Consider the following 18,159-nt stretch of genomic DNA (forward strand, 5'->3'; position numbering starts at 1 on the left):
AGGCCTCCCCATAGCACCCATTTGTCTTCTGAATGGCTGAGCAGAAGGGGGCATTACATAAGATGGCCCCCCACCTCTAATGCTTAAAAGGCTAAATACGAGGGTCACACCCAGGATTTATGAAGCTGGCTGATTTAGGTGGACTGTAATAGTGTTTGAATGTAAAGTAGTGCATGATGGGTAATCTGTACTGTGATGTTCGGGAGTTGAGTGAACAGTCGGTGCCGTATTTTGTCCTTGCCTCTTCCATGTAAGTCATCGCACAGCTGAAAACTGAATGTCCTCCCCAAAGGAGCAAGTTACAAGGCAAACTCAGCAGTGTAATGCACCCTGTCTGAAAACAACAGAAAACACAATGTGCAGATTCACACTTAGGCTTTCTATAGTCTTCTCCTTAAAAAAAGACACTTGTTTTTATAATAATTATGACTTGCAGTTATCCCATTCAGAGTTTCAATGTCCAACTCTATCCTCTCTTTTAACCTCCCGCCCATTCAGACAAATGGAAACCATGGCAGAAACCGTCCGCTTATAACTACTTTCACGAGAAAAAGCCTTTGCTCCTTTGAGTCCTTCAGAAAATCTGGGCCGGGGCTGAGAAAACAACAACTTGGGGGCTCCACCCAAGACACTTGATCTCATTTCAACCACGGCATAGCAGACAGGGTCGCAAAGCCAAGCCCACACCTGGAAACACATGCAGACACAAAGCCGAGACAACAATAGGCCATCCACCTCCCCAGGCTGTTATTTCAGAGACACCGCACGGCTGTGACACAACCACAGCTGGATCAGACTCAGGCCATCACAGACATGTACACTTCCTGAAGAGGTTCAGTTGCTGTATGAGAGTTGGGCTTATTATGATTATTATTATTATTATGAGTGAACAAATCAGTCCTCTACAACAGTGGGAGGTGCTGAGATGGTTTCTACTGGAGGTGATACAAGCTACAGTGTCTTTGAGTGTGTTGAGTCGATAATGTGTCTAATAGTCTAACATAAGAAAGATTAAAAAAAAGGAATTGAATAGGGAAATCTAATATAGACAACAGGATGGATGTTTGTGCCCATTGGCTGCAGGGGCAAGAGGAGAGACTGGAAAAACCTGTCCCTCAACGCAGACTCACACAAGAAAGGACCTGTGCACAGACACCTACCGATCGATGTTCCCATGAAAGATGGAAAAAAAATAAGCCCAAACCTGGAGAACAGAGCACCTATTTGAGAAGCAGCTGAGGCCAGGGTGAACACACAGCTAAGGTAGAGGAGAGGCAGTTCCTAAACGAGCAACATCTTGAAATGGGTTCTAGAAATCCTCCTCTCCCCTCCCATCAGCAGTCAAATGAGGCAGATAATTAAAGCTCTTAACCAAATGAGAAACATCCCATTCACCCTCTGCAATTAGCAGTTTCCAATCGGTAAGGGAATTTTCCATTACCAAAATGAGAGTCGAGCGGCAGCCATCTTGGCCCACAGAAACACATTGAGCCCAGGATTTGCTTCATCGGGTCTGACCTGGCAGCTGTGCACAACGCACTGTGCTCAGAAAGGGCATTATACGCAGCTCCCAAAGCACACACAGTTCAGTAATTAGATCTCTGGACACTGAGCTATTCATACAGAGGACTATGTCTTCCAGGTGATATCCAATGATGTTTTTGCATGCTCACTGCATTGCAGTGAACAAGCAGGAAGTTTTAACCTTCAGTGACCCCAGAACACCTGTGATGGTAGAACAATACCGCCTCCCCCGTCCTTCATCGCTCATCCTCTCCCCCCTGCGCTTCACACCTCTTTCAATTCCAAGAGCCCATGAAGGAGACTCTCATGCACGTACGCACACCCTACTTATTTGTCACACCCAAGTTTGTTTGGAGTTGAACCCCCCCCACTGGGGAGATGTGGGAGTGCGGTACAGTGCAATAGTTCACTGGGAAAGTGATCTGAGAGTAGTGCTTATGGTGGAGATACAGTTCCTTGTCTCAGACGGAGATATGAGACCGCTGATCAGATTTCTTTCACCGTCTTTTGAAAGGGTTGGGGCTCGAAGGGAGAGAGTGCATCAATCATCCCCCTTCACCCAAAAAATTATCTCTTGCTTTCCAGGCTAGATGTCCTTCGAAATTATATTTGCATAGAAGTTGTTACAATAACTTGTTGATCCTCACCAAGACAACAAGCACAAAACTGTGTGGCCGTTATGCAAGGAATCTTAAGCAGAACATTTTTCCAACAAAAAGGGAATACACTGCATTTGTCAAACCAGCTTTCATGTAAAGTACGGTCCAGGAATTTTACACAATACAGAAAAAGCCCTCGAGGATCGATAATGCTGGCTGTGAGAAAGTCTACAGATGGGAACAGGTGACTGCTCTTTATCTGGGCTCACACACTCCAGTGCACTCTGGGTAATGTCGAAAGGGGGGCCAGATGGAGGAGGAGAAAGCCCATCTGTCTGCTCTGTGGGCTATGGGAGCACACTGGGGCGGGACTAGTAGGCAGCAGCTTGACTGACACCCTAATGAACTAATTACAACGTGGGAGGAATTCACAAACAATAGATCATGTCATCAGGTGAGGCACCACCTTGACATTAGTGTAGGAGTTGCATCTTATGCCCTGGGAAAAGTATTATGCTTGCAATACGAAAACTGTAGGGACAGCCCATTGGTGAAAAGGATATCATTCCAGAACCAATAGAACCAGGTGATGTACATCCAGAACTTGGTTGCCAGGTAGATTCCCAGGGGAAGAGCGCTGTGCATGGAGTGGTCAAAGAAAGCCCTGGTGGGAGAGAGGAAGAAAGAGGGATAGAGGAAGAAAGAGGGAGGGAGGGAGAAAGAAAGAGAGAGAGGGAGAAGGTCATTAGGGATAGAATTCTGCAGTAAAATCATCAATCCATGTCATTGCTTCTTCTCAGAGATACTGCAGGGCTAAACACACACACTTAATCACACAAACAAGGGCAATCCTTTGAACTAAATAGCACAGTCGACCAGACAGAGAAAAACAAACCAAGCCATAACCTGCTGACATGTCTCCCCTCTGAGTAAACAACAATGACTACACTAGGACAATGTTTCCAGTGGGTAAATATCCCAAGTATGCCTGTGAATGTCAACACACATATGGAATGCCCTCTCCTGTGTTTGTGATTGTACACTAACGCAGAAACGGAACTGACACTAGTCCGTGCTAGAGCAGGCTCGGGCAGCAGGACCAGATGGCAGTGTTAATGCAGTGTGTGTGTGTGGGGGGGGGGGTAACTTGTGTGTGTGTATGTGTGTGTGTGTATGTGCGTGACGTACTTGGAGAGGAACTGAACAGTAATCCACATGCCAGCATACATGAGGCCCTTGATGAGCCAGGAGTCGATGTCCAGGTCTGCGATGAAGCCCACCAGCCAGATGACTAGGAAGGGGGTCCCCAGCATCACCTTCTGTCTGACCTCCTGGAGAGGGGGGGAAGGGAGATGGAGAGGAGAGGTTGTAATAACAAGTCAGGGATCATGCAAATTCGACTATGGGGAGGAAGAACTGATGGAGGACTAGCCTAGCACAAGGAGTGGTCTAAACATGTACTGTTCTAGGTGAGGGACAGACTCTCCGTCTCAACATCAAACGGACGCGTACTTCAATCTAATCTAGAACATCAACGGCGGGGTCTCCTTCTGGAATATCTACACTGAGATGTACCTTGATCACCTATCACAGTCCAGCGTACACATTGAAAGATGAAAAACAAGACATGCAAGCACAGTTAATCAAAACAAAACACGTAAAAAAACATAGTCAAGTGTAACTACTGACTACTGTGTTCTTCCTGTCCTAAAGAGCAATGATCGGAGCCATGGACTTCCTCACAGGACAGTGGAGGTACTGATTATGGCTGAAACACAACAGCTGCCATGGACTGACTAAGAACTGGGCTTAGATACCAGGTAATCACTACTTTTGACACGCAATCACTTCCAGCAACAGAGGCCAGAGGCCAAAGGGAAGGTAAATTGTGTGTTCGCCTCTGTCTCGTCAACAAGAAAGCAGCAATTTCTCCCCAAGGGGCTTATTTACAGAGAGTCTGGGATTCTTCTGACAGATAGGTGGCCAAAGGTTCTTTAAACACAGAGGAAGGGAGACCTCATGACCTGCCCTAAATAATGTGTGTGTGTGTGTGTGTGTGCCCTTGTTGGGTCTGGAGAACAGTTTGATCTTTAGTGACATCAGGGTTTCATACAGTCTGTATACTGGGAGGGATGTCTCAGGTGGACAGTGAAAAGCATGTGTCCGGTTTTTCATATGCACTGTTAAAGTCAAACAGCTTAAAGACAGATTTAACATGACCTTAAGAGTGTGCTACTGTTCTTATTCTCTAGACAGAATGTCTGTGTGTGTGTATGTGCTTTGTGTTTATGTATGAACACTCTGTGTGTGTGTGTGTGTGTGTGTGTGTGTCCACTCCCTCCCTTTGGGCTCTACCTTATCCATCTTGAGCCTCTTCAGGTAGGAGGGGCTGTCATAGCCCTTGGCCTGCCTGGCCTCCTGTAAGTGGTTGATCATCCAGACGTTTTTCCTCTGCTTGGCCAGGTCCAGCGGCGTCTCTCCCTGGGTGGAAACACAATAGGCAGCCATCCAGGGGCTATTTTAACCACCTGTTTTATCACCACACAACAATCTCACATAGAGTCTGATTCATAAACACCTAACCACCAGAGCCTAGGCCTTCTGAGGACATTGTAGGTTCACAGTAGGTAAGAACAGCATTCTCATTGTTAGGATGCACGACAAGGTTATTTCCGATTTGGCCCATTCGTCACACTGGATATTGATGCCTCACCTTTCGCATGATAGCCAGATATCAGAATAACAGGATATGTGTTTCATATGATACAGCCCAGAGGTTAGCAGAGGACATGTGCTTAATGCAGCCTGCCTTCACACTTAAACCCCTCTTCTCTGAAGCGTGTGTATGTCCTGTGGGTAATTGCAATAGGGTGCCAAGAATATTTTGCAATAAGTTCCTATGTAATACCTTTAACACGTTTGACAACCCTCCTCCGTTGACATTGACCATTCAACCATTTGTTTGGCCACATATTTGTTGCACTTCACATCGGTTGTTTGACGAGATCACTAAACAAACGGTGGCATTTCTCTCACCCCTACGGAACCTCCAACACCCTCACCTTGATGTTTTGCGCGTCCACGTTAGCGTTGGCATCCAGCAGCAGGCTGATGACGGTGGTGTTGCCGGCCAGGACGGCCCAGTGCAGCGCCGTGTTCTTGTGGTACTTGTCCCCCAGGTTGACCGACACATTGAAGGTCAGCAGGAGCCGGGTGGGGTCCACACTGTTGAAGACAGGGACAGTGGACACAGGGGTTAGATAGAGAGGACAAGGCTATGGCAGAAATAGGACATCAGTGTTTGTGTTTATTCGCTCTAAGTCTGGCTGAGGATGGCCTTCCAGGTCATGTTTGAATGACTACCATGACAGCAAATTAAAGGATGTGGTCAATTCAAATTACAGTTCAAATAGTGGACCTCCAAATCCAAGTTGAATGGGTCGTTCATAAGTTCACACATAAACCAAAACCTGTTTTAAAGACTTCAGGTCATCTTCCAAAAAAATGTGCTGAACCTTTCAGTTCCATCTCTGTCTCTCAGGCAGATAACAACTGAAAGGCAGGTTTCTTAAAGGGATCTGTTGAGGAATCATTTAAATGGTCGACAGTGTTTCATTGTCTTTACAGTTAGTATTGACAGATGAGGCCAGATTTAAACCCAGGAAGGTTAAAGGGAGGGGCTATCGTCAGCAGAATCCAGTTCTAGCAGCACAGGCCAGGGGTTGTGTAGGATGAAGGTAAGAGGGCGTAAGCTTTTGCTATACATGGTTGCTACCTGTGTGTCCTGTAAGATGCCCACATCAAAGGAGTCATGCCGTTTTGATCCATCATGTCCACGTCCTATCAGAAGAAAGAGAGAGAGAGAGAAAAAGAGAGGAACTGTCACAAACCCCTACAAAAGATCTTCTTTGAAGATGCTTGAACAGTTCTTTGAAGATGCTTGAGCTAGTGTACAGCTGCATTCCAAATGTGGAATGCAGCTGTAAAAAAAAACAAATGCTATACCACCCCCTGGTGGATGAAACTAACAACTTCTCTATGTTTCAAGCCTTTCACTGACTTTCTTGTTTTACAAGTCAGATGTGAATCATTCTACAAAGATAGACAGAAGATGAAAATGAGGAAGACACAACAGTGACTTCTAAGGATATCTAAATACCACAAGATCAATTACATTAATGACAGTCTAGATATGCCCAATTCTGTGTCGTCCCCTCCCTCCCTGGCTCGCCACACTGTACCTGTCCCTTGGCGATGAGGTAGGCCACGATGGAGGTGTGTCCGAATTGGGCAGCCAGGTGGACGCAGCTGCAGCCCTCCCCGTCGATGAGCGAGGGGTCCGACCCATACTTCAGCAGCTGCACCACCATGGAAAGGTGGCCCTGTCTGTGCGCACACACACACACACACACACATCAACAACCTCTAATTGGCAGTGGTTTTGATTAGCGTGTATGTTTATGTATTCTGTTTAAAGGATCAAATTAAAAAGGGAGGCCATGGAACATGTCTGTTTTGTGTTAAGTAATCTGATTGGGAAATGGTTTGAGTAATCTGATTGGGTCTGATAATCTAAAAGGCTGTAGGTATCCTTACAACACTGTAATGCAGCCCTTGTCTCCTTTCAATGTGTACTATGCAAAAGCTGTACAGGAATCACTTACTAAACCAAGTTACTATAATCATACAGAACACTGTAAGCTCTACTGTTAACGGCAGACACTTACCACTAGAAAATATGCTGCAAGTAAACCCCACATATAAAATGTTAGTCATCTGATCCACTATGAAAGGTCACTTGCAGGGGGAGGGGGTAGCTGACAAGAGACACGAGCCCTGTGCCTGGGTAGATATGGGTGACTGGGTGCCCCCCTGTTAACCACATCAATAATGTAGGAGAGAGCTCTCTCACGGGGGTGAGGGGAGGTAAGACTGGGTCTCATGTGGCTCTGTCTAGCAAACAGGTCTCTGTGTATACCACACCAGCCCCATGACAACCACACAGAGAAAGCGGGTCTGCAGGAAACACTGTTCAAAGCTACCCTCTTGATTCTATACCATTGCTCTAAAACAATAACAACAACAACAAAAAATGGCATATATCTTCCAAACATCACTTAGTTTACGTCCATGCATACAGGGTTAGACTCATTTTCTATCCAGCCTTTATGACATGCTCCTTTACTACACACTACTGTCACATGACAAGGTTTAGTGGTGGTGGTGGTCAAGGATCTAGATGTACATCTTGAGATCCTCTAGTGAGATAACAAGTAAGCTAATTTAACCGGGGAATGGAACGGTATAGAAGGGCCTCCGGTTCCCCTTCATTTGATCCCATTAGCTCTCATTCAAGACCAGCAGCCTGGGGGGTGGGGGGGGGGGAATAACTGAGTGGGATTAGCTTTGGTGAGGAAAACAGTGCTGATACACAAACACACTGGCTGGCTCTAAATACGCTGAGCTGGGAGCGGAGAGTGATGCTCTAGTCTAAAGGAGCTTTTGGTCAAAGTAAAGTAGCTTTCGGTCAAAATAGAGTAGCTCTGGGTAAGCCTTCATAGATCTAATGGCGTGAGGTATGTAGAAGTCATTACCGTGGCTTTTCCTATGATTTCACTCGTTCGTTGTCATGTTGTGCTGCCACTTTGCATTGCAATCTCTCCGGCTGTGAAGACTACCTAGACGGAATCATTCTGAGCGCGCGTCGTCCTCATAGGGAGACTGAACGTGTGTGTTTGGTGTTGATTTTGCCGCCATCGCTCCTTACCTTGTAGCCCAATGCAGTGGTGTGGAATTGAGGTCACCTCCCAGCTGATCCACGACCGACCCCTTTGATATGTAGTACCTGCAGAGAGAGGCATAATCAGAAATGTACGAAGCTTACAAACACACACAGGGTCAGAAAAGAGATCGGCGCTGAGGCATAGTGAGATTAAAAAAAATAAAAAATAAACTTCAGCTTTATTCCTACTGCATTGGAAGGCCAGGAATATGATGTATTAAAAAGAGGGTATTTGCCCTTTCAGTGAAATTGATCGCTCCGAATTTAGCAGCAGGCATCCCAGCCCTTGCTCTTGTCCTGCTCTGCCAGAGCGTTATACTCGCTTGACATTCCATTCTAGTACATTCACCAAGCATTCTGACACCAAATCTGAATGCTTGGTGTATGGCAGTGTTTCCAGTGTACGCCAGTGTTTCCAGTGTACGCCAGTGTGGTACTGTAGTACAGAGAGTGTAGGTGCTGTGCCTGCTGCAGACAGCTTGTTTTATCAGCCTCAGTTCCCCCAGGGGGATGGGCACAGGGTTGGGTGATATTGTTGTTGCTGGTGGGGCCTGGGCTTATTACAAACAGAAGGCAGGCACGCACGAGTGCACGTACACACGCACACACGCACACACACACACGCTCACTCTCTCTCTCTCTCTCACGTGCACGCCCTCTCTCACACACACGCACGTGCACGCTCTCTCTCTCTCTCTCACACACACACACACACACACACAGGAGCTTGATGGCAATTTCCTCCCCTGCTGACTGGCTCTGCGTGAACACAGATGCAGCAGGCCACCATTCTGCACCAGAGTGGCAGATAGAACCCAGCGGTGTGGCTGCCTCAGCTCTCAAACCATACACTTCATCCCCACTGCAAGTGGGGCAACTGGCCTAAGAGTCTGTCCAGTTACATAGGACACAACTGGCCTAAGAGTCTGTCCAGTTACATAGGACACAACTGGCCTAAGAGTCTGTCCAGTTACATAGGACACAACTGGCCTAAGAGTCTGTCCAGTTACATAGGACACAATTGAGAGAGAAATATCCCATTGGTAGGTGTATGGATGGGAATAGCTGCACCATTTGTACATGTAGGTTTTATTAAAGCTCATAAATCATACGTGGGATGATTGAATGTCAAGGGAATATGACTGTTGGTTGAGAGTGAGAATTCAATTAAGTGTGTGAGAGAGTTTGTGTGTGAGAGAGCATGGTGTGTGTGTGTGTGTGTGTGAGCAGAGAGAGGTAGTGAGTGAGTGGATGAGAGCGATAGCACTCACTTGACCAGGTCTATTCTATTGTTGATGGCGGCCCAGTGCAGGAGTGTGACGTTCTCTTTGTCCGGCTGCCGCACGTCATAGCCCGCCTCCACCAGCTCTCTGCAGCGTTCAAAGATGCCGTACCTGCAGAACACAGGAGGAAGAGGTTATAATAAAGGTCTAAACACGCACGCACACGCCAGAAATCTAATCTTGATAACATACAGGTAAATCAAATCATTTCCTGGACATTTTTTTCAATATATATGTACTATATACACTCACCGGCCACTTTATTAGGTACACCTTGCTAGAGTACCGGGTTAGACCCCCTTTTGCCTTCAGAACTGCCTTAATTCTTTGTGGCATAGATTCAACAAGGTGCTGGAAACATTCCTCAGTGATTTTGGTCCATATTGACATGATAGCGTCACGCAGTTGCTGCAGATTTGTCGGCTGCACATCCATGATGCGAATCTCCCATTCCACCACATCCCAAAGGTACTCTATTGGATTGAGATCTGGTGACTGTGGAGGCCATTGGAGTACAGTGAACTCATTACCATGTTCAAGAAACCAGTTTGAGATGATGTGAGCTGTGTGACATGGCGCGTTATCCTGCTGGAAGTAGCCATCAGAAGATGGGTACACTGTGGTCATAAAGGGATGGACATGGTCAGCAACAATACTCAGGTAGGCTGTGGTGTTTAAACAATGCTCAATTGGTACTAAAGGGCCCAAAGTGTGCCAAGAAAATATCCCCCACACCACTACCAGCCTGAACCGTTGATACAAGGCAGGATGGATCCATGCTTTCATGTTGTTTACGCCAAATTCTGACCCTACCATCTGAATGTCGCAGCGGAAATCGAGACTCATCAGACCAGGCAACGTTTTTCCAATCTTCTATTGTCCAATTTTGGTGAGCCTGTGCGAATTGTAGCCTCAGTTTCCTGTTCTTAGCTGACAGGAGTGGCACCCGGTGTGGTCTTCTGCTGCTGTAGCCCATCTGCTTCAAGGTTCGACGTGTTGTGTGTTCAGAGATGGTCTTCTGCATACCTTGGTTGTAACAAGTGGTTATTTGAGTTACGGTTGCCTTTCTATCATCTCGAACCAAACTGGCCATTCTCCTCTGACCTCTGGCATCAACAAGGCATTTTTGCCCAGAGAACTGCCGCTCACTGGATATTTTCTTTTTTTCCTGACCATTCTCTGTAAACCCTAGAGATGATTGTGCGTGAAAATCCCAGTAGATCAGCAGTTTCTGAAATACTCAGACCAGCCCGTCTGGCACCAACAACCATGCCACGTTCAAAGTCACTTAAATCACCTTCCCCATTCTGATGCTCGGTTTGAACTTCAGCAGGTCGTCTTGACCATGTCTACATGCCTAAATACATTGAGTTGCTGCCATGTGATTGGCTGATTAGATATTTACGTTAACGAGCAGTTGAACAGGTGTAACTAATAAAGTAGCCGGTGAGTGTATATTATATATAGTATTGGCATGTATTTCATAAGCTGTTTGGCCTTTAACAAAATCCCTTGTCACCATAAGGAAGAAGGATATTTTTGTATCCCCTATAGTTAATAGAGCACATAAATTAAGCATTAATTCCTATTCTGTATATATATGTCTATGACTCAATCCAAAATAATGAGGGACCAGAGCTTCTTCTTAAATAAAGGAATGAAAATACACAGGCTTCTTTGTCAGTAAAGCAGCTTCATTCCAGTGGGAGGCCTAGGCCTCTGCTGGCACCACAGGGGATGGTAAGGGAACATTTCATAATAACGTGCGAATACATTAATTGTGGAACGGAAATCACTTCTGGTGCAGAGGAAATGAGATTGGCTGATATATCTGCTCCTGTCGGCGTGAGCACAGGAAAACAACCGAAGGAGGGCTAGTTCTAAATCACACAGGATATAAATTCTCTGTTAGTGGCTTTCTAGCCTAGCGTTCATGCTGTAGGGCCTTTCAGCCTACATGCAAACGGGTAGTGGGGGAAATCAGTGCAGCAATCGATAACAGCAATGCTAGCCAGCGCTGTACAGCAGTGCTATGACTTGGAGACAAGGCCGATGATGTGGCCACTCGAGATTGCTTTCGCCACTGTATTGCCAATGTCTCTCAGTAATAGCCTACATAATATGCTCTGTGTCAGAACCTGTTAACTACTGTAAAACCAGGAGTAAAAAGTCATTCGGAGGAAAGTTCACACTATAATTTGGAGGCACAAGGTCAATTCTTAGCCTATATTGCATAGGATGCCATAACAGGTGTGGCATTTAGCTGTGAGTGCATTGCTGGTTCCTCTGCTACAAATGGAAGCTTCTTGGCCACACTGGGGAGTACCATAGATGGTTGGGTACGATAGCAGCACTTCCTAAAAAAGCATGTCTCTGACATTTATTAAAAAAAAAAAAAAAAGAAAAAAAAGAAAAAAACGGTAAGCCCCAATTCCATCCCAAGAGGAACTGTTTCAAAAACCAGTTGTGGAACAAGGAAATGCTCTCTAAAGGCTACGCTCACGCATGCGCACACACACACGCACACCCCAGGGTACTTACTGCGTGGCTTTGACGATGTCCCAGGTGCTGTAGTCATCCACATGGCTCTTGCGTCCTGCATTCTCGCTGTAGCCATGGTTGTAGTGACTCTGGGGCTTGATTTCCTGTGGGGAGAGAGGGAAGGAAGGAGAGGAAGTGTGAATAGCCGAGTTTACTAATCAATCCAAGCCTTGCCATGGCACAGTGGGCCTACACAGACTTCATAGCATCATCTCACTGGAGAGAGAGAGAGAGAGAGAGAGGGAGAGAGAGACAGAGAGAGAGAGAGAGAGACAGAGACAGAGAGAGAGAGACAGAGACAGAGACAGAGACAGAGACAGAGAGAGAGAGAGAGAGAGAGAGAGAGAGAGAGAGAGAGAGAGAGAGAGAGTCAAATGAGGGGAGGTGTGTGTTGATGATGGCATACGACACAGCCACGGACGGCCGCACAGGCCCTTCACATTCAATTAGCATCCACGGCAACGCCGCAGCGACGGCAATTAGCCTCCATCTCCCAGAAGAGGGCTGTCGCTGGATCCTTTCCTCTGGTAAACAGTCACACACACACACATCACCCATCAACACTTGGTCTCCTCAACCTTTCACTGAGACACCCTGTCAATGGCCTGTCAAATGATACGCACGCAAAGAGAATCTCAGACACAAATATGACGCGTCTTTAGCCTGACAGCGATGCTCGCTCGCTGCTTGTTGCATCAACATAATCGAAAAGCTTACGTCATCAGAACGGGGCAGTGTGGTTTGATTCCGTGTCAGAGTGCTTGGTGAAGGCTCATAGTAGTTGACATAAGCATACAAGACATGCCAGGAGGAGACATGGCTGATGGAGGGATTGTTATGGTTTTAATTTAATGTGAGTACGAGCTGTACTGTAACCTAGCTATACAGTTCTGATGACGTCTCTGGGTCTTGCGGGGGAGGGGGGGGGGGGAGGATGGAGAGGGGGTGATGATGAGGGCAGGCACATATCCAGATGCTACCCTGAGCCCCCCTAGGCCTTCCCTGCTGATGGGTAATGCAGAGTCTATAAGTTAATAATACGGCCAGCACTCTCAAATAGAAAAATAAACAATGGTTTAATGCATAGTCAGCATAGTCACTGTGGATGCGTTTCGCCGTCAAGCCTTCCTCAACACAGGACATGCTATGGTTCTGGTTTCAGTGTGTAATACTCAAACCAGAATAATTCAAAACTGAACTTTATTTAGAGTCAAGCACGTCTTTTCCTTATTAATGCAGAGTCTACCCGAATGGATCTCTTCGTAAGAATTCATACAAGCCAATATACAAATCTTCAGCTATAGTCAGTCTAAATAGAGAAGGATGTGAGGGAGTCAGCCTAGCACCCTGCAAAGGACTTTATTAAAACCACCAATTTGTTTTCACCAACAAATGGAAAGTGACGATTTCACGCACTGTTATGGAATTCTGAGAGGTAACCTGATCTAAAAAGATTTGTAGAAACCGGTCCAGGAACGGGGAGGGACTTTCAAGTGAAAGCAGCCAGTCGCTCCAATGCAGCAGGCATGCATGTTATCTGAGAGGGAAAGGATGTTTTTGGTAATACAACTACTCCCTAAAGACAGAGCACAGGCAGAGGTTTGGCCATCTTGGATCTGCTTCCAATTATAGTATAGGGTTAGTACAAAAAGCCACAGCACTGGGTCTACAATCTGAATCAGGCTTTGCCTGGTCTGTCCACTCGAGCCCTCACAGGGGGTCAGGGGAGAGAGACGGAGGGGGCTTGAAAACATGGAACAGTAACCATCTCATCCAGCCTCCACTAGAGCAGGGGGACATGCTGAGCCAGCAATGCTTACATCATGATCGTGAGGGAAAAACATGGTGGACACCTGACCTGGCACTTATTCAGGTCTGGATGGCGCAACCATATACAATGTTGTTCAGATAGAAATGCAGCATGTAGAACAGACATGCTTTACTGCTGTGAGGAAGAATAAAGAGTCATGACAGCTATGGTTTCTCTGACATGCCTTTGGAGAGCCTTCTAAACTTCAGTATTCAAGGCCAACCACTTCATCTGTATTCATGTATGCGTGAGAGTGAGAACATTCACAGCTCTTTAAAAGCCCACATTGGTCATTTAGATGTTTGTTAGGCTGGCGTGGGCCTTTAACAGCGATGATTATCCTGTATCTTAAGTGAGAGCAAGGGGAAAATTAGCTCATCTCCAAATCCAGACTCCCAGAAATTAAGCACTTTCTCCCTGACCCCAGGAATACCCTTTGACCCGCAAGGTCAAACAGAGCAGCCTTGACCCTTAATCACAATCCTGCTGTAATTGTAACTACAGGCCACAGCGGCACATAATTGCAGTGTGTGCGATTTTTAGCCCTTTAATTGGGCGTCTGCTAATCCACTCATCTTGGGCATACAGGGCAGCAGCTAGGTAAGGGGAGAATGTTATCTAGGGGGGTTTTGCACCAACCGTTGACTCAGCATTTGAATCTTGTCTGTTTGAATATGCAGCATTTCAGTTCTTGTCAATGGGAGTCAATTGGACATATGGCAAGCTCTCCCTGGGGGATGATGTCATGTGCCCTGAGCTAAAAATACAGGAGTAGTAGGCTAACCACAACCAAAATCAAAACCTGAATAAACAGAGTGGCATTGTACACATGAATTAGCTATTGGCTTTAGTTATACTGGACTGTATAAAAGGTTCATGTATAAAGGGCACCTGTCCTTGCTCATTGTAGCATACATGTGACTTGCTCATAATTTATTGAAGCAGCTACCTCCATTCAGTAGCAATGCTACTACATAGTGCAATGACTGTGTGCTTCTTCGAGCCAAAGCAGGCCCAGGAGCAGTGAGGATAAGGTCTTAAGTAACTGCGGCCGACCGGCACAATCTGAAATACAATCTAAAATGAATGCCATTTTAGCCATAATTCAATGTTTAAACCACAGTTTGGGTTAATGGGGGAGGTCAATGACAGAGAAAAAAAGCTCCTACCTGGAGAATCTCCTTGTTATAGAAGGAACAATAACCATCACAAAGTCTCCACTGAGTTGTTATACATGTCTGTGCTGCCTAGTGCCTCAATTGAAATAGCAAATGCAGCAACATACAAGGAAAGCTTCTGCAGTTGTAGAAAACAATAATTTGCATTTTCAAACCAAGTCAGGAGACGTTTTATTCCTGACAGACAAGCAACATAACAGGGGAAGTTTGCAGCCAGGGTTCAAATTCATAAAACAACATGTTCAATGAGATTCAGAGGAAAGACATGCTCCGAGAGAACGTCTGAACCTGCATATCAAACAGTCACATCCAGCTGTCTTCTGCATCTCTCAGGCTGCCTTGGTGCAGGAGTAGACGACCCAGATTTCCACCACAAAAATTAACACTGAAATTAAGTCTAAGCAGAGTATCAGAGGCAGACTATGACATCAAATTATGTTGCACTTATATATAAAATATTGCTATTTATTTTAGATTAATTGGAAAAACTGGAAAACTTTCTATTAATGTAAGACAGGGTGAAAGGGCTATTACTGCATGTCAATGATGTACATCTTGCCTATATTCTGGAGTTTGTTGTTCCACAAACTCCTATGACTATCCAGCCCCATGACGCAGCATTGTCAACCAACTGGAATTCAGAGGAATGCTCAGCTCAGGACCAGGAACAGGCCAACGGTAAACATGACAGTCTTGACAAGTCAGGGAAATGTTAGCTCTACCAAGGGATTAACCCAACCTGTTTGGCTGTGTCTGCATGGTTCTTGTCCGTTAGAAATAGTTATGCCCCAAGGTTCTGGCACAGGCTCTGGCCTCAGCCTTGATATAACGATTCTCATTCAAATCATACATTTTTGCATAATCTGAGGTGTGGCATGCAAAAAAAGTAAAAGATGAGAAAAGCCATATACCAAGGGAACAAGGAACAGATGGCAGGTTCCACCCCCATAATAGAGTAAAGACATGGGTGTCAATCTTGAACAAAAAGCTGAGATCAAGGCTTAATAACAAGGCTTTATTGATTTACTGTGGTCTTACTGAAAGAAAGTAATTGCTTAATAAAAATGAATGAGTTCTATTTAGTATAAGATCATTATCACACTGCTTATCCAATGAATAGAATGAGCAGTATGCTAGCTGAGTTAAGGCCGACTCCAGTTTAAGTGGTCTACCTCTAAACCACTTCTCAAGCCTCTGCAGGTGGTGCCTTGGTCCCTGTGGTTTCAGATTTCACCGTCTCCCCAACTGACAAACTGTTTTCTTCTGCTGCATAGTTGGCGGTTTGATGTTTTATTACAAGATGACATTGTTTTCTGTGAACCTCCACCCCCAAAATATTCTGCACTGGGCTACAGATAAATAAAATGTATGAAAAGTCACAATATGCACTGAAATCACTATCATCAGGTCTGCAGCCTCCGCAAGAATCTCTGAGCAGGGCATTAGCCAACTTTATGCATATCCAGTTAATGGATACAACTGAGGTTAGACAATGCAAAAAGCAGCATCCCCATCCAAGCTAAAAAACGTGTTGATAACATGTTACTAATCTTGTGATAATGCACATCACATCACAATCATGTTATGAATGTGTCTCCCTTTGGCAGCTGTTTCAGTCTAATACCAGGGAAATAACTTTTCTTCTAGAACAATCAATACATCAAGCCTCAATCTGTTTGAGTGTCAAGTGATTTGAGGCACTACTTAATGTCCATTGGTTGTCTTAGATTGTCATAAGGCTGTCAGCTGTTTGTGTGGCTTGTTGCCCAGAACGAAAATTCACAGCTCACTTTTACAGTAAGACAAGAGGGGGCAAGTATGTAGTATCAGCTTCCTGCACCGGGTGGCTGAACAGGATGGGCAACACAAGTGAGTTAGTAAACCATTAATAATTTACAGTGGGAGGTCCCCTGTGCACTTGCTGATCCCTAAAATTGAAAGTGGGGAGAATCTGCATGTTGTTATAATCCTGGCACAAAGTTTCTTGTTAGCTAGGTGAGACTATAATCAGAAGGCTATCTAGCTTGCTAATATTAGTCAGATCATATATCCATCAATATTACTTTTCTTTATTAATTACTGTTTATCTACAGCTCTTTGTTTGCGGGCTACGTTATTAGTTCACTATTTGTTTGTTTGTTTTGGGTCTCAAACCTTTACTGAACATGCACAATTGTTATGAACTAATATCCAGGCCTATGCTTGACAGTTACTAAACTGATCACACAGCAGGCTAACGAAATAACAAGGCTAAACACTCGCCTCCAGTTTACCTAAACAAATGCCATGGCTAACAACAAGGTGTAGCTAGCTTATCTAGTCGGATAATTTTGGTTAGCAAATCTAACGTAAACACACAATGTTAGCTAACAAACTATCTAGACAACAGATTTGCTTGTCATCCGTGTCACTGATCAGGCCAAATATTATTAGGCTCTTATTCCCATCTGTGTTTGCACGCCATTTATCCGACTGCAAGGTATCGTGATGACATTTCAATGAAGAAGTCAAGTGATTTCTCAGGCTGCAGCAAAGCCCAAGTTGCTGGCGACGTCAAATAGCTACGTTAGCCAGCTAGCTAGGCAACACACGCTTACTGTCCATTTCAATTAATTCGGTAGTTAACTACGTTACCTACAATAAATAAATACATGAGCGGGAGACTTATTCTTCCAATGGAAAGCTGGCCAGCTGACTACCTACTAACCTGGTGCTTGGCCATAGAACCCCATTTTGCCAATTTAGCTACCAAGCTAACATGCTATTACGCAGCAGGGGAAAGCCTAGCTACAGGATGCCTGCCCTGCCGATGCTGGCGGCATCGTGGTTTTCCAAAAAGAACGGTGATTTTGACCAGTGAAGTCGATTCCGACAGTTGTACGATTCATTCTCATTAATTATCCCATGCAAAGATGCAGGGGCCGATGAGCTTACCTCTGGATGGAGAATAGGGACACAGCCAGCTTCTTTCTCATATTCATCCATAACGTCAGCCATCTTGGTGGTCAATCTCGCTGAGCATGATGGGAAACAATGCTCTCTGGAAATAAACAGGAGGAGGGGATGTTCTGTCACAGCGGTGCTCGGGGGCGAGTTAGTGGTACATGGATGTTGCATTACGTCATTGTGTCACATCATCGTTTTGAGGTGCAATTTTGCACTTGGTTACGCTTAAATAGCATCGAAGTATTCCATACGAGGAGACCAATGATGTACCCAACGTGTGCAATACGTTTATGGAACTTACTTACACTTAAATGGAAACCCTTGGGTCCCTTGAGTCTGTGTGTATTATACCCATTCCCGGTTCATTGTGGATTTTGTAGGGCCATTTGAAAAGCTCACCGAAATGTGTTTGAAGCTGTCTATATGTATACAAAATATCTGGTTTGCATATATTTGCGGATTTACTTTCAATTGCTATCCTGGTACAGAAAGACGA

At 45.3% G+C, this 18,159-nt stretch overlaps 1 protein-coding gene across 1 annotated transcript in view; it reads right to left on the minus strand.

Moving 5' to 3' along the window:
* Positions 1 to 17,718, minus strand: part of zdhhc17 (zDHHC palmitoyltransferase 17) — a 25,380-nt gene extending 7,662 nt beyond the window's left edge. Inside the window, exons 1-10 of the mRNA XM_083692141.1 lie at positions 17,652 to 17,718; positions 11,730 to 11,833; positions 9,177 to 9,299; positions 7,891 to 7,968; positions 6,365 to 6,509; positions 5,899 to 5,963; positions 5,186 to 5,348; positions 4,479 to 4,604; positions 3,312 to 3,454; positions 2,685 to 2,787 (exon numbers count right to left, since the gene is read on the minus strand). Of these exons, the coding sequence (XP_083548267.1) occupies positions 2,685 to 2,787; positions 3,312 to 3,454; positions 4,479 to 4,604; positions 5,186 to 5,348; positions 5,899 to 5,963; positions 6,365 to 6,509; positions 7,891 to 7,968; positions 9,177 to 9,299; positions 11,730 to 11,833; positions 17,652 to 17,714 (1,113 nt within the window). The 5' untranslated portion in view covers positions 17,715 to 17,718. The remainder of the gene's footprint in view (positions 1 to 2,684; positions 2,788 to 3,311; positions 3,455 to 4,478; positions 4,605 to 5,185; positions 5,349 to 5,898; positions 5,964 to 6,364; positions 6,510 to 7,890; positions 7,969 to 9,176; positions 9,300 to 11,729; positions 11,834 to 17,651) is intronic.
* Positions 17,719 to 18,159: the final 441 nt, after the last annotated feature.

This window comes from Argentina silus (assembly GCF_951799395.1).
Source record: "Argentina silus genome assembly, chromosome: 20".
In the NCBI taxonomy this organism is placed as follows: Eukaryota; Metazoa; Chordata; class Actinopteri; order Argentiniformes; family Argentinidae; genus Argentina; species Argentina silus.